The 22,784-nt window shown below is 32.1% G+C and overlaps 1 protein-coding gene across 7 annotated transcripts in view; it reads left to right on the top strand.

Annotated features, from left to right (window-relative positions):
- The window catches only part of EXOC6B (exocyst complex component 6B), a 514,225-nt gene that overhangs the window by 243,253 nt on the left and 248,188 nt on the right, over positions 1-22,784 (top strand). For all 7 annotated transcript variants that reach the window (XM_016130555.2, XM_016130553.2, XM_016130554.2 and 4 more), the window contains 7 exons: positions 6,419-6,502; positions 6,863-6,909; positions 8,223-8,343; positions 16,752-16,823; positions 17,559-17,656; positions 19,260-19,365; positions 20,233-20,342. In XM_016130555.2, coding sequence (XP_015986041.2) covers positions 6,419-6,502; positions 6,863-6,909; positions 8,223-8,343; positions 16,752-16,823; positions 17,559-17,656; positions 19,260-19,365; positions 20,233-20,342 — 638 coding nt within the window. The remainder of the gene's footprint in view (positions 1-6,418; positions 6,503-6,862; positions 6,910-8,222; positions 8,344-16,751; positions 16,824-17,558; positions 17,657-19,259; positions 19,366-20,232; positions 20,343-22,784) is intronic.

Genomic DNA, 22,784 nt, shown 5'->3' with positions numbered 1-22,784 from the left:
ATCCCAAAGGTCAAATGACACTTTATCCCGTTTTCACCGTATGTCTTCTGACTTGAAAGTACAATCCTGCATTGATGAATACATTGGTTGTCCACCCCTGTACTTCATGGATTCTCCTTTTTAAGGCTGCCAGAGTATGGGGAAGGAGGGACTTTCGGTGGCAGCACAATTCATCCTATGCTGGAGGATACTCAATAGTGCTATGCAAGAGCACAGATAGGAAGCCCCTATATTCTAGTGGTTTCATTCATTTTTAGAAGTTCATAGAGTTAAATACTGACAACTGTGTGGTGGGAGAATGCTTGGCCATATTTCATATGAACTTAGCACGCCAATTGCTTGCTAGGCACTGGAAGCAGTTTGTGGATTATCTTTGAAACAGCTTTGGAGCTGGGCACATCAACCTGCTATGAGTTACCATTTCTATAAGGATGTTAGATCTATAGCCACATGAATGGTGAATGGGCCAAAGACAAATCATAAACCAATCTTAGAGGAAAGTACTGGTTCAGAATGAGCTCCTATTGTTCAAAATTGAGCATGTGAGAAAATGAAACAATACTAAACAAAAAATATGAGATCTGGAAAAACATACTAAATAAAATGGGACAAGGAACATCATCCTAAAAATTCAAAGGAAACATGATTCTAAAAATAGTTTTCTATAAGAACCAAAAGGCAATTTTAGAAAATTGTTCGGTATAAAGAAGGCATAATCTTTATGAAACAGGAACAAAATTATTTAAAAGAATAAATGAAGATAGAGAAATGACAGGATGAGATAAATAGGAATAATTATAATGATCATTGCAACAGAAGATAAAGTGTAACTATAATAGAAGTCTTAAAATAGTGATTAATATTTTATGCATACTTTTAATCATTTATTCAAACAAATGTATATCGAAAGCCATTTATGTGCCAGGCATTGTTCTAGGGGCTGGGAACATGACAAGAAACAAGACAAACCAAAAACTTGTTCTCATGGAGCTTGCATCCAAATGAAAGGAAACAGATAAACAAAAAAATGACATAATGTCAGATGGAGATATGTGCTATGCAAAGAATTAAAAGAGCGTTATGTGTTAGGTAAGACTGTCCATTTTAAATTGAGCAGTAGAAAAATCTCTAAGTAGTTGACATTGAATTTTAAGTTGTATTTTAATTACAAGAAAAAGTTATATATTTCCTAATTGTTGGTGTCACTTGGAGTTTTTGTATTAGGTCTCTTTGTACTTTCATAATAGAGATACTCCTTAGATTATCTCATTTTCTCCTAGTCTTCAATTACCATCTATCTGCTAAGGATTCTGAAATCCATTATTGTTAGCCTAGCCCTTTCTACATGTCTAATACAGAGGTCATTGTCATCAGTCCCCCAGATACAGTCAATTTTGTTATTTATGGTAGTGATATTCTGTTCTGTAACATCACTGTAAACACTGAGTTAATGAATACTGAGCCATTGTTCCCAAGGGAAATATAGGGTTAATGTTCCTATGAGCTTCTGATCACATTAAAGAGACATTAATCAGTATGTATTGTTGACACATTAATACCACATTCACAACCAACAACATTATAACTCATACTTGAACAAGCTTATCTAAAACATGTGTTTTCTCCATAAGGCAGATCTTGCCTTCTTGAGCTTAGGAATGCTTGACAGCACTTTAGTACTATTTTTGGGGGCCATTTAAAATAGGAAAAATCACCAAAAAGAAGCACAAAAATGGAAGACATGAAAAAGTACATGAAAAGGTGCTCTACATCACTAACCATCAGGGAAATGCAAATCAAACCCACAATGAGACACCCCTGTTGGATAGCTGTTATCAAAAGACAAGAAATAACAAGTGTTGGTGAGGATGTGGAAAAAAAGAGAAACTTTGTGCGCTATTGGTGGAAATGGAAATTGGTGCGGCCTCTATGGAGAACAGTGTGGGGCTTCCTCAATAAATTAAAAATAGAATTTCCATATGATTCAGCAATTCCACTTCTGAGTATTAATCTGAAGAAAATGAAGCCACTAATGTGAAAAGATAAATGCACCCCATGTTCATTGCAGCATTATTTACGACGGCAAAGATCGGGAAATAACCTAAGCGTCCATTGATGAATGAATGGATAAAGAAAATTTGGGGTGTGTGTGTGTGGGGGGCGGGGGTTGTTGCCAGAAACAGAATTGGGGAATGGGAAATTGGGTGAAAGTGGTCAAAAGGTTAAAAAGATTATAAAATCTATAAGCTATTGGGAGGTAATGTACAACATGGTAACTATAATTAAGAACATTGTACATATATTTGAAAGCTGCTAAGGGAGTAGATCTTAAAAGTTCTCATCACACACAAAAAATAATTTTGATTGTGTGAGGTGATGGATGTTAACTAGATTCATTGCGATGATCATTTCACAATATATACAAATATTGAATCATTATGTTATGCATCTGAAACTAATATACGTCAATTAAAAAAAAAAGAAGCACAAAAATGCAAAAAGTGTGGCACTGGATAGACTTGAAAAGAATAATTGGTTATAGTATGTGAATTGAAATAAGAAGGCAGAGCCCTTATTTGACCTCAGCTAGGAAGATGTGGAAACTCAAATTTCCACCAGTCTGTATACCTTCATAAATGACTATGAGAGAGCCACACATGTAGATTTTGAGGTTACAAGTAAATTTTAGCAAGTAGATAAATTTGCTAATATGAAATCTATAAATAACATTTGACTGTATATTCCTTCTCTTATGTTTCATCTCATTAAAGAACACCACCTTCAAACCAGTTACCCAGATTAGAAACCTCACATCAGCCTTCTTTCCTTCCTGTCTTTTACCGCCCATATGCAATCAATCATTGGCTTGCACCTCCTAAATATATGTCAGATTCTGACTGATGTTTTTTGTATCTAATTTTCCCTTTCTTCATTCTACTCACTACAACTTCCAAGTGTCTAAAACTCTTATTGTCTTTAGAGTTGAAGGCCGAGTATCTTAACATAATTTACAAAGCCCTCCAGCCTTATCTCTTGTTATCCTTCTCCCCTATATCTCGAAGTTCCAGCCATGAAAAACTTCTTTCAGTTCATGGGAAGTGTGATGCTTTTTTTTTTTCTGTGTCTCTACGAGGAACATTTTTTCCCTCTTTACCTGGCTTATTTTTCTGACTCATTCTTCAATTATGAGTTTGTCTTTTTTTCCTGGGACACTTTCTCTGACATTCCTCGCACCCACTATACATATGTGCGGGTGTGTGCAGGTGCGCGCGCACACACACACACACACACACACAGACGCATATACCACTACAATCCATAGGATTGAATAGTTTATTTTAATATAATTGCTTGTTTAATTGCTAGTCTTCCACTGTAGACTCTAACCGTAGATTCAGTGAGGACAGGGACCATTTACAGTGTCTATCACATGGTAATAAGCACTTTAAATATATTAAGTTTCTTATTTTTCTCTGATAGTATGTGTATTAATTAATTATTACAAAGACTTTCGAGCACTGAAATACTAATGACATAAAATGAAAAAAAAACATTTTCATTTATCTGCCTTTTGTTTTCTTTCTGTTTATATCTTTGAGTTTTTAAAAAAAATTTTAAACATATTAGTGATTAAAGGAGTTTGAATCTGAGGTGGCAAACCTCTATAGTTCATCTATTGACCTATTTGTAAATAGGTAGGCATTTCATCAATTACTCAGCTGAACTGGTCACACATCTGCTTCTTAAATTCTACCTGTAAGTATTGAGTTGACAAAATTGGCAGAAAATAGAATAATCAGAGGTGAATTTATTTAGCAATCACTAGGGAAAATCTAACTTATTTTTTGTAATTGGGGAAGCCAGACCCGTTAGATAAATTTATCTTTTCTTATGTTTTTAGTCTATTGAATGAATATTTGAAAGGCAAAACCGTATCTACTTTAGAATTAAGTAGAAGTTCATGATTTGGTTTTCAAATAACATTTCATCTTGTATATTTTCTATCCTTTATAACAAATAATTAAATTAGTATACTGTGGTCTTAATTAGAGAGAAGGCTTTTCCTAAATTCTCAGCTAAGTGTATTTTGGCTCCAAAGCATGTTGAATATGTAACATCACACCAGAATAATAAAGGGCCTTTAGGACTGTTAACCTTAAAATGAAAAGCCCTTTAGTGTGTACAGAATATAATTGACATTTAATAATACCACTACACTGTGAAATGGTGACAAGTAGGGAATAACTTTAACAAACCAACAGGCAGTTTCCACTTCTTATTTTTTAAATAGAATCATTTGCTACCTCATTAACTTAGGGACTAAGAAAGCCTTGAAATAGTTGTCTTAATGTTTGATTTCATTTTATAGGCAGCAAAACTCAGGTGTGTATAGTTACAATCACTTTAGCATTTTAAAACCTTTGTTTTTAAGTTACACCAGGGGTCAACAAATGGTGACCCATGGGCCAAATCCAGCCTGCTGCTTGTTTGTGTATGACTTGTGAATCAAAAATGGTTTCTCTTTTTAAATAGTTGGTAAAAATAAAAAAAAAAAAACAATATTTCGTGACATTTGAAAATTAAATGAAATTCTAATTTGAATTTCTACAAATAAGATTTTATTGGAACCCAGCCATACTCATTCACTTTTTGTCTATGGCCATGTTTGCACGACAATAGCAGAGTTAAGTAGTTGCAACAAAGACTGTATGGCTAACTAAGCCTAAAAATCTTTACTACCCTGCCCTATACAGAAAATGTTTGACAACTCCTCAGCTGCACTATTGAGTTTGCCTGATTTAGTACCTTAAATCAACTTTCGCAGTTCAAAGAAGGCATTGGATAAAATTCTTTAGACTGAACTAAATATTGCAGGGAGTTTATACTTTCTCACATGGGCAAGGAATCTACTTTCATCATTGATTTTATCTTATTTAATTTTTAAACAAGCATTTTCATAATGGTTATTTATCACGTCTAAAAGTCGGTAAGAAAAATTTTAAAAATAAAAGCTTTGCAACTGTTTTAAAAACTTTGATGTAAAAGTCTTCATAGCAACTATGTGTGGCTGGCATCTCTACAAATGAGAAAACCACAGCACCTCTGTTAGTGAAAGTTAAATAGTTAAATAATGTAAGTGAAATTTGGAAGGGAAGTTATATAGTAGTCATACGAGTTTTAGAACTAGTAAGGGCCAGGGCCACAGTTTGAATGAAATCATCTCGTTCCGAGATGAGTGGCGGTAACCACTGTGCAGTGCTGTCTCTTCCTTTCCACCGTTGTTTATTCAGAGAAATCTTCTTCAATTGAGAGTAGAATTTCATAATGAGAGAATCATATTTTAGAATCTTTGAACTTATATTAGTTTTCTTGGGCTGCTATAACAAAGTACCACAGGCTGGGTAGCTTTAAACAGGATAAATTTGTTCTGTCACAGTTTTGGAGGCTGGAAATCCAAAAATCAAGGTGCCAGAGGCCATTCTACCTCTCACATTCTGGGTAGAATTCTTGCTTGTGTTTTCCCAGCTTCTGGTGCTGCTGTCAGTCTTTGGTGTCCCTTGGTTTTACGACTCTAATCTCTGCTCTGTCACCACATGTTGTTTCTCTGTATCTCTCTGTGTCTTTTCTACTCTTCTTTTAAAGATGTCAGTTATATTGAATGAAGGACCACCCTACTCTAGTATGACTACATCTTAATTTAACTAATTACATCTAATTAGATCTACATCTATTTCTAAATAAGGTCATATTGAGAGACCCCAGGAAGGACATGAATTTTGAGAGGACACTATTCAACTCAGTTACGGAGCTCATGAGCCAGCTCTTGTTCATTAGAGCTCCCTTCACTTTAAACCCAGAAACCTAAATGAAAAGTGGAAACTGTGCATAAGAATTTCCAGTGTTTTGTTTCTTCTTTTTTTGGTGTTAGTCCTGTGCTAGATTATATATTCTATCTGGAAAGACTGATTTACTGTTTTCAGTTCCTACTTTTTTCCTGTCTTTCTTTGGCCCTTTGCTTAAGATTTATTTTCATTCTGGACATTTTTTCTCCTGGAATGATCTGTGAAGTTTTTTAAGGAACATTTTCTCAACTGTTGTTATGCCCTATGAGAACGTTGGTTTGTTCTCATTCTTGTGAATTTGTGATAGTTGATTCAGAAACCAGTTTTGGTGTGTTGGAAGTTGAATTCTGGTAGTTTCCTCTTAAGAATTTTTTGTAGTCATCCCTGTGAGATTTCTAAGTAAATTCAATAAATGGTGATAGTTATTTTTTATTTTTTCTATGACGCTCATTGTTAAAATAGCAAATTTTGAGAAATGTATGCTGCCTCAGTTCCAGACCTGGGAACATCTCTTTTCCCATGAAATATTAGAGTAATTGATCCAATTGTGTCAGACTCTTTCGTTTGTTTTACAGGGTGCCCGGGAAACATTTGAAAACTACTACCGAAAACAGAGGCGAAAACAGGCCCGTTTGGTGCTCCAGCCTCCATCTAACATGGTAGGATCACCGCCTTCCCTTTTCTCAGTTTTTCACTATTCTTCCCTGGTATCTTTTAATTACTTTGTTTTAGATAATTTATTTTTACCGTCAGTACAAGACCACTTTTGATAAATGTAACTCACAGTAAGAAAATAGCAACTCTGACACCCATTGATTGCTGTGTGTCAGGCGTTGTTCTAAGTACTAGACATGTATTGTTTCATTTCATCCTCACGGTAACCCTATAAGGTAGGTACTATTATTATATTTACCTTATAGTCTTGGGAACTGAGTCTTAAGAAATTAAATAACTGATACTAACTCTCTTAATATATCAAAACAGAAACAATAACTTTTTTCTTCTTTGCTTTGTTACAGCATGAAACTTTAGATGGCTACAGGAAATATTTTAATCAAATTGTAGGGTAGGTATGTGTATGTGTGTGCATTTAAATTTATACACTTTTAATACATAAATTTTTGAGACTTGGAAAAATAAATCAAGTTTTCAATGGGAAATTAATTTTCTTTTTTAATTCTTTAGACAAGATTAAGTTTTGACTTTCTGATGATTTTGAAGAAATATCTTACTGGTTCATTATTATTGGAAAGTACTTTGTGGATAAAGGGAGAAAAACATTGAATTATAATCTTATTATATTTGATGTTCTGTTTAACCATTTTTGATAAGAGGGAACCAAATAATCAACAAAAGTTAGCAAACTTTTTCTAAAAGGCAAGATAGTAAAGTATTTTAGGCTTAAGAGGCCATAAAGTTTTTGTCACAACAATTCAGCTCAGTTGTTGCCATGCAAGAGCAGCTATGGACAATATGTAAATGAGTGAATGGCTATGTTCTAAAAAAAAGATTGTTTACAAAAACATGCAGTGGGCCAGATTTGTCCCATGGGCTATAGAGTTTGCCACTGTCATCTAGAGTATCTGTACTAGCATGAAATTGCAGTTCCCACATAAACACCCCAAATACAGGCATCTTATTCTAATTGCAAAATAATGACTTTGAGTTAAAAGAAAGGGAAGTAAATTGGCTTGTTCCATGATATTTCTTTCTTTTCTTTCAGATTAAGATTGTTTTAATATAATTGATAGTTTTAATTAAAATATATAATAAATATTCCCTATTTAAAGAATTGTTTAATTAATATAAACATTTAGGCAAGATAGCTGACAATACATTTTAAATGCATAAAAATAAAAAATCACAACTGAATAGTAAAAAATAAGTGTGCATTTTTTTTTTAACCTTCATGAGACATCTTTTCAACACTTGAATGAAGAAGTCCATATAACGATAAGGGGAATTATTTCGGTATTTTGTGTATTGGGTTCTTAAAAAAAATGTGTATTTTAGCTAACATTATCTCTTTAAAATCTATTGGTTTTTAAAAATATATTAATGGCCTGATGTCTTTAATATAGTGAAATTAGCCTCCTTTACCTATAAACATTTTCCTGCATTTTAAATTGTTGTATAACAAGGTTAACATTTAACAGAAATGTAACTCTAATTTTTGTAAAAGTTGTTAAGAGGATATCATGATCAGGGACATAATTCTAAGTCCAAGAAATCTGATTTCATTTATGAAACCGAATAGCTTTTTAAAGAAAAAAATGACTATTAGAATTTGATGGCAGCTCTTAATGTTCGTCAAACCCTGGAGATAGTATTCAAACTGTAATTTTTTATAGCTGTGCTTTCTTTTCTCTTCAATCTTAGCTTTTTTGTGGTTGAAGATCATATTTTACATACAACCCAGGGCTTAGTAAATAGAGCCTACATTGATGAACTATGGGAAATGGCACTTTCAAAAACCATCGCAGCACTCCGTACCCACTCGGTATGTAAGAAGCCCAAGAGAAGTTCTTATTTTGAGCTTATTATCTATTTACTATTCATTGTTTTAGTGCTTTAATATAATCATGTGTATCATATGAAATCACCCATTTGGAGCTATGTTCTTCAAAGACATATGGAAGTAACCATTTCAAATTGCTGTGTTCTAACATCCACTTTTGTGGATGCTCTTTGCAAAAGAAAACAGTAGCTAACATTTATTTATTGCTCACTATGGTCTCAAACATTGTTATGTATACTCATATATATTTCATCCTCACGGTATCCCTATAAAGCAGGTATTATTATATTTACCTTATAGTCTAGGGAACTGAACTTTAGAGAGGTTAAGTAGCCAGTCTACTATTACTCAGTAAATAGTGGAGCTTGGATTGAAACCAGACATTATGACTGCAGAGCCCATGTTCTTAGCTGCTATTGCATATTGTCTGTTATAATGCCTGTTGATACTGGTTTGGAGTTTATAGTTTACATTTTGAAAAAAATGTTTACAACATATCAGTAAGTTAACCTAATTATGAGTTCCTCTGATTTATTGATGTATTTTATCAGATTTGCATTTTGAAAAGATTATTCTGGGTAAATAATAGATGAGTGGTGAAGAGATGTGGATGAATTAGAGAAACTTTTAGGAAATAAGATTAGTTGTACTTTCTGATCAGATATAAGAAGTAAGGGTAAAAGAAGTGTGAAGGCAGTGCCTAGGTTTATGCTTTCCTTACTTGGATGATGGTGTTGGTTTCAATGGTTTGGAGTAGGGATTTCATGAGTTGCATTTGGATATGATTACTTTGAGATGCCTTTGTGCCATCCAAATACCAAAGCCTAGGAGATTTGTTATATATAAGTTGAAACCAAAGAGGATATGCCATTATTGAGCAAATATTTTTTGCCTTTTATTTTTGGTTGTAGTTTTGGGGTGGGGGCAGGGTAAATTGTAGGAATGTGCCATTTACAAAAAACCCATTTGATAAGCTTTTAAAAAACTTTTTTTAGCTATTATAAAATTTGCAGTGAATATTTTTATAAAAATATCCCTGCACAATTGCTTATACTTAAGATAAATACTTAGATGTGAAATTAGTGAGTTAAATGATCTATATATTTCTTAGGCTCTGGATGCATATTGCTAATTTGCTCTACAAAAATGTAGAACCATTTAACACTCTAAGTATCTGTTAGAATTTCTATTTTCCTATTCCTTTTACTGTCAGAAATTAAATCTTATTTTAATGTTTTTTGATTAGTACTGACATTGAAAATCTCTTCACATGTGTTTTAGTTATTTGTACATCTTCTTAGACTATCCTATTCATCAGCATTGCCTTATATTTTAATAGGCATTTTATATTTATTATTTATTAGTATTTATTAGTAAAACATAGGTGTTAGCCTTTAATCTGAATGTTAATCTCTAGTCTGACATGTAGGTTGTAAATATTTTTTCTTAGTTTCATGTATCTCTAACCTTTGTTTTGCTTTCCATGGCTTTACAGAAGTTTAAAATTTTTTTGCGTAGTTAAATTTGTTGATGTATTTAACTTTATAATTTATATTCCTTATTCTAAAGAATATGTAATTACCTTTTATATTTTATTTTAATATTTCTATAGTTTCTTTTTTACATATAAATTACAAACATAAAAAGTTTATTTTAGTATAGGGTATGACGTTGGGCTCTATCTTTTAATTATTTTTAAAATGATTCATCTGTTGCAGTAACATTCTTGTGATAATCTATTGTTTTATTCGGCTCGGATTGCCATCACAGAATACCATAGACTGGGTGGTTTAAACAACAGAAATTTATTTTCTCACAGTTCTAGAGGCTGGTAGGGCGAAGTCATGGTACCAGCATGGTTGGCTTCAAGTGAGGACCGTCTTCCTGTTTTGCAAATGGCTTCATTTTTGTCATGTCCTCACACGGCCTTTCCTCAAGTGTATTTTGGTGTCTCCTCATTCTTTTATAAGAACATCAATCCCATTAGATTATTACCTTATTACTCTTATTACCTCATTTGATCTTAATTAACTGTCGAACTCCAAATATAGCCACACTGGAAGTTAGAGTTTCATCATATGAATTTTTGGGGACATAACATTCAGTCCACAACATCTGCTCTTCCTCAACATATTTTGAAGGCCACCTTTATCTTATAATAATACGTTATATAAATACTAAACTCTGTTTCTAGGCTCTATGATCCACCCCCTTTTTTTTTTCTTCTCTGTATGTCTTGAGCCAATATAACATTGTTTTGATTATTACATCTGATATAGTATGGTTTAATTTCTTATAGGACGTGTATATCCCCTGAAATCCTTTGAAAAATATGCTATTTATCTTATTTTTCCAGATTAATTTGGGAATCACTTCGTCATATCCCTTCCACCTCTTATCCCCGACACCAAAATTGACCTATAGTTTTACTATGCAGTATATCTGTAAATTTAATTGGAGATAATTGACATATTTCAATATCTGTTTGTTTTTTTTTTTAAACCAGTAATATATATATTTTTCTCACTTATTTGCTTTCATATCTTTTGGAAAAATATTTTATATGCTCTCCATCTAAGTTCTATTTTTGGTTCTTTGTTTTGTTTTGCTTTGTTTTCAGGTTATATTTTGAGGAAGATTCTTTTCCCCCTAATCACATATATATATATGATTATATAATACTAGTATTGCTCTCATTCTGTAGCAGTCCTTGATTTTGTTTATCTTATGTCTGTCTATTTCATTGATTTTACCAGTTTCTTTTCTGGGATAAGCTGTTTTCCTTTTAGAAAACTTAGATTTCTTCTAAGCGGTTTCTTTTATGTAAAGCAGTGGTTCTTAACTTTTTGTGTGTGACTGATAAATTTGAGACTGACAAATCTATACGACTCTCTCAGCAAGAAAAGGTATTCTCTTTATCATGCAGTTGCATTTGATGTGATTAGGAGCAGGACACTTTCCAAGTGTGCTATTTAAAGTGTAAATGTATGGAGAAAGTTAATCTTAATGGAGTTACTCCTTGTGGATTGACTGTTTGTTCTTTTGAATTGAAGAATGAATGAAAATGCCTTCTCTACCTCCCCCAATAGTTCAGCATTAATCAGCAAAGGAAGAAAGTAGATTAGTGGTCGCATAGGGCTAGGAGTTAGGTAGGAAAAGTAAGAAGGTGGCTTAAAGGACACAGGCTTTCTTTTTGAGGTGAAGAAAATGTTCTAAAATTGACTGTGGTTATATTTGCATGTATCTGCAAATATACAAAAATACTAAAAACAATTATGTATTTTAAATGGGTGACTTGTATGGTATGGGAATTGTATCACAAGAGAACTATTAAAATATAACTTAGCATCACCCACATTTACTCACTGAACCATTTTATCCATTATGAGAGAGAGTACTTGATGCCACAAGTGCTAATTCTATTTCATGACACTGTTTATTGTGTTATATTATCCAGCAAGCAAAGCAAAATAAGAACAACCCAAACATCAAAACAAATTTCAGAAACGAACTGTGTATGAGTGATTATTTTATTTGTCAAAAATCTAAATATTTTTCAAACTTTCTATATCCCTATTTAAAACTACTCTTTACTTTTTCTGATTGAATTGATTATTCGTCATTTCATAAATTGGAAATATTTTGGAAGATAATATTTCAGATGTTAATGTGTGTAATGAAGTCTCATGCTGATTTTAAAACAAACCATCTTACACAAGCTGTCTCACTTAAAATTCAAATTTAGCAATATCTTAAAAGAATAACATGCTAATAATACATCATATCAGGAATGGTTCAATATTAGATCCGCTAATATAATTGCTAAAATGATTATTAATAGTATGATAAACAGATCATTTAACAATACTGAAAAGGTATTTTTAAGATTAAAAATTATGGAACGAAGTAATTCTGTGTGGCCAGGAAAACTCATGTTTTATAGATATTAAAAACTCACATTTTTATTATTTGGTAGAGAAGAGTGTGTATTGTGATAATGGTTTTATACACACCCACTTCAAACCCATCCGCTGGCACACACATATTTCGTTTTTTTGAATCAAAGGATATACTGAGCATATATGTCTTCCAGATCTCCTCACCAGATTCTTATTGAAATAACATGGGGGAAAAGCAAACTAAAAAGAGAAACTCTGCAAAGTACTATCAAAGGCCAGAAGTTTTGAAAAATTTTTTCAAACTTAGAGAACAGATGGAATCAGAATAATGACAACCCAAGAAATAATTATATTAAATATAGTAGTGGTGGTTATTGTCAAAGTAGGAGACATCCTTCCAAGTGGAATATAGGAATACTCAAAATTCAGAGTCAACAAAGATAATGAGCAAGAATGGGTCTACTAGGAGAAATCATGAGGGAAACTATGTAGAGTTCTGCTTTCCAAAATTCTTAGCCAGCCAGCTGCTTACCCAGTTCCTTTGGCCAGCCTTACCATCTACATAAAAACAGTAGCATGATCAGCGGAGTTCTGTAGTATAGCTTTTTGAAGAAAGTGATTCATCTGTTCCACCTATATATAAAGAGCCTATAGTCAGATTTTTGGGAAACCTACTTAAAACTGCAGAGGGTGAAACCCTTACCAGTTATTCATACTAATCCACCTAGTCCTTAATTCTAAAACATGAACAAACAGCCAAGAGTCTTAGAATATTTGAGGAAAACCTATTATACCAAATAGAAGACAACAATAAACAAAGAGAATAGCTAGCTATTCTTTAGCCAATACAAATAATTCGTGGTCTAGGAGAAACATTTACAAAGTAGTAATCATTTCTCATTTTGGGAATATAGGAGGCTAGGTTATTCATTCTAACCATTCAGCTGGAAATAACTAAAACTGCTACTTTATGTATGTGTATATATGTATTTATGTAACATAAGATGTTCTTTAAGTCTCAGAGCACTTAGTAAGCATATTAGGGAATTGCCAGGCCAAACCCAAAGGAAATTTTGAGAGTCCAAAGAGATAGGCAAAACACTTAAGCTGCCTTTGCCTTGAGGTCACTTGTTAGTCCAGACAATTTGAACTTAGATTTTGACAGCCTATTGGGCCTGCCCAAGATGGAGAGTCTAATATGGTACCCTACCCACAGTAAGCTAGAAAGGACTGTTCTTTTCAGGTTAGTAGCTGAGCCAGAAGTAAGAAAAAGCAGTTAAAATTCTTCCCTCAAAGAAATCTCCCATGTCTAGGGAGTTTTATCCTCAATTCCTATCTTACATAAACTCTTAGAGAATTGAAAAGAGGAAACATGAACGAACTCATTTTATGAAGTATGTGTAATCTTGATATTATGAAACCAGATGAGGATAGTATAAGAACTTATGAACTCATAAATATAGATCAGGCTCATTCATTAATATAGATCAGAAATCCTAAACAAAATACTAGAAAACCAAACCCAGAAACTTACAAACAACATTAATATATTGAATTTATAGTAACAATGCAAACTTGTTTCAATATTACAGTCTGTTAATGTAATTTAATGTATTAATAGATTAAAAGACAAACATTATAAAGTTCAGTAGATAAAGAAAAGCATTTAATTAAACACACCATAAATTCATGGTAAAATCTCTCAGTAAATTAGAATCATAAATGAATTTTATTAATCTGATAAAAGTCATCCTCAAAAACTTGTAACGAATATATTTAATTACCATTGTGCCTATTTTTATTGTACTTGAAGTTGTATCTGTTTTGTAAAATAAATAAATAAACCTTTGAAAGGAGGAAACAAAACTGTAATTTTTGCACATGATATATGTTGGACACTGAAAATATAAAGGAATTTATGGGAAATTACTACAATTAATAGAAGAGGTTAGCAAGTTTCCTAATACAAAATTATTATACAGAATCAATTCTCTTTATACACATATCTTATGCATATGTTAAAACTCATAGACTATAAAACACAAAGAGTGAACTCTAATATAAACTATGGACTTTAGTTAACAATAATGTGTCGCTATTGACTCATCAATTGTAGCAAATGTACCACGCTAATGTAAGACATTATAATAGGAGAAAGGGTGCTTGAGTATATTTGTATAGGGGTGTGTGGAAACTCTTTGTACTTTCTGCCCAATTTATCTATAAATGCAAAACTGCTCTAAAAATGTCTATTAGGTTAAAACGTACAAAGAAACAAAAAACTAAGGCAAGACATGGAAATTATCATAAAAGGCAAGATATTATTTCCCTGAGTGGGGAAGAAAGCAGTTGTGATTAGTACCTCTGGGAACTTCTGGCATGTTGGTACTGTTCAGTTTTGTTTGCCTGGTAAAATTGTACATATAGGTCTTATTTTTTTCTCTCTATATATTGTAGTCATAATTTTAAAAATGTAGCAAGAAGGGAAAGGAAGCAAGCAAGCCAAAGAATGGTGGAAATCAAAGGTCAACATTGCTTTCATTGAAATTTATGATTACCACGGTTACTGATGAAATTTAATTTAAAAATTAAACAGAAAAAACTGCATATCATTCTGTGATCAAGAAGATAAAGTCAAATATATATCCGAAAATATATCACAAAGACACAAAGAGATGGATAATATGAAAAGGAAGTTAAGAAACATGGATAATTCATGTAGAGTTTTGGTTGTATCCAATAGAGATTAAGAAGAAAAGTACAGTCACAAAGGTGGGGACTTTAATAATTAAAGAAATGAAAGAAGGAAAATTCTTTGTGAAGAAAGACTAGATTATTAAAGTTGTAAGGATGCATTTTGTATCAAGCTGGGTAAATAACAGCAGACAATTTGCTCACATCTGAAATTTTATATTTTAGTTTAAGGGCAAAAGAAAGGCATTTTTAAATGTATCAGGATTGAAAGTTTATGCTACACCTATCCTTTCTTATTGGTATTCTACAAAATAATTGAAAAAGAAATCCAAAATATAAGATGAGGTAGGATTAAATAAAATGTATTAAAAAAGAGTAAAACTCATAGATACATCTAAATAACTGATTATTTATTCAAAAAGTTTAATGCTACTAAGAATCCCTACAAAGGAAAGGTTTTAAAATATGAATTCCAGATTATTTCAAATAAACAGTGGACAGCAAGTTTATAACATTAATAATCGCTATAAGATAATTTAAAAGTATTTAACCAATGAAAAACATGAAAGGAAACAAAGCAAAGAAGAAATCATTGTAAATAGAAAACTAAAATGGCTGGCTGTAATAGGCCCAGATCGTCAGTAATCATGGGAAATGTCAAAGAGTTAGCAAGTTTTATAGTTTGGTTACTAAGAGAGAGAGATTCATACATTAAGGTTACCTAAAAAGATTTAAAATAAAGAGAAGAAATAGCATTATTTTACGAGGCAAATAGAATTGAAGTCGAAGACCATTAAATGAGACAAGAAAGGAATATTTTATACTGATAATTGTTTTAACCCACCAAAAAGATAATAGCCCATTTACAGGAGACAAAGCAAGCACCGATATATATAAAAACAAAAAGTGTTAGTAATAAGAGAAACTGACAAACCATTGTGGAAGAATTTAACACACTTCTTTCAGGAACTGAGATATCAAATAGAGAGTAAGTAACCAAACTCTAAGAGAATTTGAATATCGAGATTACAGAACTTTTAAAATAGTGGCATATGTATCCTTGTATCCTGCCTACAGAATCTTATCTTCCATGTCATTTCAGTTTTCAGATGTTATGATATTATAAGTAAACTTTATTTATAATTTTTATTTTCCTCTGTATTTATGTTTATTTTCTCTTTTGTATTCCGTGTATTGGTTAGTTTTGTTTTCTCTTTGTTATTTAATCAGACTTGCCCAAAATTTGTCTATTTTATTAATATTATTTTTAACTTGAGCTTTTGGTTTAATTGATCAAACACTCATGGCATGTATAAGTCATTAATTTCTGTTCTTAATTTTATCAATTTGTTCTCTCACTTATGATTTATTTTGGCTTTTGCGGCCTAGCTTCATGAGTTTGTGCTTAATTTGTTAATTTTCCTTTTCTTGTCCTAAGGTTTACATAGAAGAAATAAATTTATTTTGAAAATGGCTTTAGCCACATTCATAGGTTTTGAAGTATTTCATTGTTGTTTATTTAAAAATAATCTTCAGTGTCCATTTGACTTATTCTTTAACTGAAGAGTTATTTAGAAGTGTGTTTTTAAATTGCCAAGTGTTAAAAATGTAGATCATGGCTTACTAGAGTCTCTACTTAGCTCTTCCCTGGCCAAATCTGGTGTTACCTTAAACCAAGAAAGGGTTGGATCCTTTCTAGAGGATGTTCACCAGGTGAAGCATTAAATAAATAAATCGAAATTTAGTTTTATTTCTAATAATTAAGATGTTTTCCTAATTGTCTTATTTTCCCTTTAGTCTTACTGCTCCGATCCAAACCTCGTGTTAGATTTGAAGAACCTCATTGTGCTTTTTGCTGATACACTTCAGGTTTGTGACTTTCGTTTATACATACTTACCTAGATTAGTATTTCATCAGATCTAAATCTTTTTGCTCTCAACCTAAGATTGAATAAGTACCTTTTAGTTTTGAGTTGTGTTTTGTTTTGTTTTGTTTTTTGTTTTTTGTTTTTGCCTGGAGCTAGATTATTTTTTATCTCTTTATAGCATTTCCTTATCATCACCTTGACTATTTATGTTCCCATAAATAGTTCCCATCTCCCTTTTTTCTCATTAGAGCAAACCAATTAATTGAACCAGCCATTACTTTAGTTTTTCAAAATGTCCTTAATTCAGATATACTGCCTGAGTGACTTTAGAGTTTCTTAACTGCCATCTTGAGTAATTGTTGACTTGAACCACATATTATATCAGTAGAACAGCATTGGAACAGTAGGTGAGATTGGTAGCATTGTTAAATTCTTCCCTTACTCCTTATAGTTGCTAATAAGCACGATAGGAGGAGTCATAGGGAAAGCTTAGATGACGTTGTATCCTGCATATATTGATTTAAATTTTCATCTTTTTTTTCTGACTGGCTTAAATATTTTGGTATGTGTCTTTTTAATTCTTGAGTACTAGATACTAGGTGGGAATGAAAGATTCTTATCATGATTTCATTTAAATTGTTGACCAAAGAACACAAATATCTTTCAGTACTTAATCACCTACGTTGCTAAAAAAAGTGACCTTATATAATGAAGCTATTTTCTTATTTTGTTTCAGGTTTATGGTTTTCCTGTAAATCAGCTTTTTGATATGCTGTTAGAAATCAGAGATCAATATAGTGAAACTCTACTAAAGAAGTGGGCAGGTATTTTCAGGTAAGAAATTATCTTTAGTTCTTTGTGTATGTGTGCATGCACACACTCACTTGCATATGTATGTTGTACAACATGTGTTTATGTATAAATTTTTTCAGATGTAGTGAACAACACATATACATGGCTTGTATTTTCTAGTTATGAACCAACTTACAATTAATTAATTCAAGTAAATTGCAGTGATATCCCAAATAACATTCCCAAGATATCCAATCTCATTGTGTTAATATTTGCCATGCGGGAGTCTCCAAATCCCATTGTGGCTTTTTAAAAATTCCTTTGAATAAATGTCAAATACCTTCATTTATACTATCTGTTATCATTTTGTATTTTATTATTCAATTTTTTCTTTTCTCTTTGAGGAACATGCTTAGTCTACAACTCATTCATATGGTAGTAACTTTTGAGCCCTTTTAAATAATTTAGGTTCTTTGAAACCTATTTCGAAGACTCACTCATGCGATTCCTCATCTTCTCCACCCACAGAGAAGAGTCCTATTACAATCCAATATTTGAAGTATATTATTTAAATAATTATCGTAACCTGCATACAATAATAAGTTATTCTGTTATATCTCCCACTTACAAATGTCTCCTTGGACTGTTTTCCTGGCATACACTCCATGTCATGAGTTTCTTCACCTTTTGAACCATTATTCATTTACTTAAAGTGATCTTCCTGCTTACTTTAAGACCCCTTCCCTAGGTCAGCTTACCCTGTTTTCAAATTTTTATAGCTTTAAGATATTACATTGCCCCTTTAAGCTTACTCTTCACAATTTATGAACATGTCTTTGATATTCAAATAATGAAACTCATTTATATATTAATATGAACATTTGTATTTTTAAAAACCAGATTTATCTCATGATACAATTGTATTTGATGGAGGATTATCTATATAGGAGCCTTGAAAATTAATAATATGATATAGTCATGATCTTAAGAGCATCTGATCAATTTAAATCTGATCTTCAGTAAATTTCTATTTTGATTTCAGTAGTATCTCTGCTTTTATAGAACCTCAGTCTAGTTAAGGAGTCAGAACCTAATGAATGGAAAAAAAATCATCCTTAATATAGAGTAGTAGATGAAGTAAATGAATGTAATTTATTATAGAAGTTACTTTTTCTCATCTGCCAATTTTGAAAGTTAGAAAAGAAGATCTAGTATAGGATTAAAGAACATATTCAAATATATTTTATTTAAAAACATACAAAAAGTCCAAATGAAACCTCTGCCTTTTCCAGAGCACACATTCTTTTATTGTTTACTTCTTAGTCACCTTAAGGCTTCAACATGTTTCCTTAAATTTTTCTGTCTCATCTGTAAATCTCAAATGCTGTGAGATCATGTTTATAATTGCATTCCATTTGTTTCAGAATGTAGTTTTCTTTGCCTTCTTTTAAAGACATTCTTTTCTGAAGCCAAATAGCCATATTCTAGAAGGAATAGACTTCTATTTTGGGTTGTGGAATATATACAACCATTGGTGTTCACTTGAAAATTTCTTGTGATCACTATAGTGATTAACCCTTCCTTTTTCCCTCCTTCCCTTCATCCCTGTTCCTTCCTTTGCTTTCTTCCTTCATTTTCTTTATAGAAACATACTTGATTCTGACAACTACAGTCCTATACCAGTAACAAGTGAAGAGATGTATAAAAAGGTGACGGGACAATTCCCATTCCAAGATACAGAGCTGGAAAAGGTAAGGAATACTTTAAAATAAACTTCTGTGTTTAATTTGGTATCCTTACAAGCTTTCTGTGTATCAGTCTTATAAAAGGCGTTACCTCTAACTCAGTGGGTTGGAACTCTAGAAGACCTTCAGAGGATGCTTTTTGGGCTTTGAACAGAAGTTCCCGTTTTGGGAATCAGTAGATGGCTTTGGGGTCCTATCTCCTCTGAAGTATTTGGGAGGATTACTGGGAGTGTTTCAATTTGGTTTATGCTTTGAAATACTTAGTTTTATTAGACTCTTAGGACTTTTTCTCCTCAAAATATACAGTAAAATTCACCTTGTGTGCTATATAATTCTGTTGGTTTTGACAATGCATTAAGTCATGTGTGTACCACCACAATAATGACACAGAACAATTCCATTATCCCTCCAATTCTCTCATGCTGCCCGCTTTTAATCAATCCCTCCCCTCATCCCAGTCTTTGGCAACTACTAATTTCATTGCTATCCATCAACTTTTGCCTTTTCCAGAATGCCACATAAATGGAATTACATAGTATGCAACCTTTTGAGATTCGCTTCTTTCATTCAGCATAATGCTTTTGAGATTTATACAAGGTGTTGCATGTTATCAATAGATTTTTTTTTAACTGTGAAATATGTATCACAGTTTATCCCTTCATGTTTTGGAGGACATTTGAATTATTGTTTATTTAAATTTATATCTTATTGTTTTTAGTATCGGGAAACTTATGGGAATTCTTACTTAAATAGAGATTGTTAAGCTGACAGTTCACAATGTGGAAGAAATTTTTTTTTGCATTTTAACTAATTTACAAGTGTCTTCAATATATATTCATTGCGACTTGCTTTCATTAATTCTTGTATTTACAGCAACCATTTCCAAAAAAGTTTCCCTTTTCTGAATTTGTGCCAAAAGTTTACAACCAAATTAAGGAATTTATCTATGCCTGTCTGAAGTTTTCAGAAGACCTTCATCTAAGGTATAGTATGAAACAGTGGAAATGTAACAAATACTGAGATTATGACTATATACATAAATATTCTGGAAAACTTTTGCTATTCCTTTCACCTCTGATTTTGAAAGTTTTAGTATTAGACCTTCACAACATGGCACTGCTACATTTATATAGTCATAGTGAAAGGGAAAGTTGGAAACTTTTGAGTAATTTGTTTTTGTTTGTATTACCTAGTTTATTCTCTACCATTTGGTTTACAGATTTGCATTTCAATACTTTCTATTAGTGAGACTTCACTAGAAAAGAGCAGCATAACTTAACTAGTTTTTACATTCTACTTGATGAATAGCAGGTAAAATCTTTTGGAAATACCCTTCTTTCCAAATATTCTCTGGACTCATTAAAGGATATATCCATGTCTCCTTTAATTTATCTTTAATTATTTAGGTTACATATATTAAGCCTATTTATATACTAGATACATCATACTTTTTGAGAATGTAGAAATAAAAGACACAGTTCTTTACCCTTACATATTGTCAGTATCTTCTGAGGATAATAGACATGAAAATAGTTAAAATATACCAAGGTGAGTGTTGTAATATATGTAGTGTACTTTCAGAACACCTAGAAGAACACTTAGTTCATCTTAAAGGATTTGAGAGAGAATAGTCATGATGATTGGCTTTCTAAGGGACCTTCCTTCTCTGAATGAGTGATAATACCACCATTCACCCAAATCAGAAATCTGAGAATCATTTTCAGCTCCTATTTTCTTTTAATAAGTCTTTTTCTTAAAAATAAAGTTTCAGACATTTGTCTAAATTCTTATAAACACTTCATAAACATGTTGTTATATCTGTAAAACTCAAAATAGTACTTAACCTGTGGGATACTAGGAAGCATACTCAGAGAATTAAGCAACTTCATCATTGTCACACAGGGAGTAAATGTTCAAGCTGGATTCAAATCTGATATTAACATCAATAAAACAATCGCTGCCATGTTTGGAGTTCTTATTCTTTGGCAGTCATTGTATTAGTATTTTACATATATTATCTCAGATAGTTGTCATAATATTTCTCTGAGATAAGCACTAATTACTCCTATTTAACAATGAGGGCTGCGCTTATTTGTAAATGAGCTTCCTTAAATCTAATTGATGGCAAAATCATATTGATTCTTTTTTTCAGCTTTTTTTTTCATTAAAGTCCTCTTAAATATTTGACTTGGACTGTTTAAGTAGTCTCCTAATTGTTCTTTTATCTCTAACTTTACTTTCCCAACCACCTATCTTTTCTTTCTCATTCTGTTCTATATGTCCCCTAGAATAATTTTTCTAAAAGCAAATCTTATTCTTTAATTTTATTCTTCTCACCTTTTCAGGGATTCCTCATGGCTTATGGGACAAAGTTCACCCTGGCCTGGCATATTTATTTACCTGCTTGCTTTCCTACCCTTGACCTAGTTCTACCATACCCATTCCAGATTCATATTCCAGGGTAATTTCTCTGTCACCCCATGCTTCAGTCATACCAATGTAATTGCTGGTTTCTGATCATAACATGCTATTTTATACTTCTCTGGCTTTGCTCATGACTCTTTATTTGAAATCATTTTTCCTTGTTAGTGCTCTTGACTAGCTTCTATCCTTCAAGATACTATTTAAACATCATGTGCTGAACAAAAGCCTTTTTGACTCCTTTCCTTTCCTTAGAGGTGATCTAATGACTCCTTAGTGCTACTTGTGTATCCTATGAGTACTGTTATCCCAATGCATCTTAGGTTTTGTTGTTCTACTTGTATCTATGTGTTTCTGTGTGTGCTAGACTACAGGCTCCCTTGTTTATTTATTGGTTTATTCATTGTACGTTATGAGTAATCTATTATTTGTCAGATGGTGCTTGGTAATGAGGAGATTGAGATACTGAAAATATGGTCCTGGTCTTCAAGGAGTACCTAATTTAATTGAGGAACTGAACAATTGGTGATAAGCGCTATGATAGAGATATATAGGAACAATGTAGGAATTAACTCTTGAGACAAATTGAGGATGTTAGAAAAGACCTCTTGAAGAGTAGAAACATTTTATGTTTTGGTTAACACGATATCTTCTGCATTCAATTCAGTAAATTAAAAAGAAAAAAAGAAAAAGAAAAGAACGAATGAGTAAAGAGATGTATGGTATGCCAGGCAACTCTGAAAATAAGCATATTTCAAAATTGAGTAATTTGATAGTCATTCTTACTAAGTAAAAGATGACCTAATTTGTACAATTACTTTGTTCTTTCTTCTGAAAATGAAATTGATTTTATAGAAACGTTCTCTTAGGTTGAGAATATATATTTTTTTATCCCCAGTACTCCCCCACTCCCATGACCTAATACCAGAGAATGGTCTCTAGGATACTGTTAGGTATGTTACTGTATATAAATTATTATAAGAACATTGCATAGTGACTTTTTC

Source organism: Rousettus aegyptiacus, unplaced genomic scaffold, assembly GCF_014176215.1.
Source record: "Rousettus aegyptiacus isolate mRouAeg1 unplaced genomic scaffold, mRouAeg1.p scaffold_m13_p_7, whole genome shotgun sequence".
NCBI lineage: Eukaryota > Metazoa > Chordata > Mammalia > Chiroptera > Pteropodidae > Rousettus > Rousettus aegyptiacus.
The sequence above is the reverse complement of the archived record's forward strand: the minus strand, read 5'-3'. Positions and strand labels throughout refer to the sequence as shown.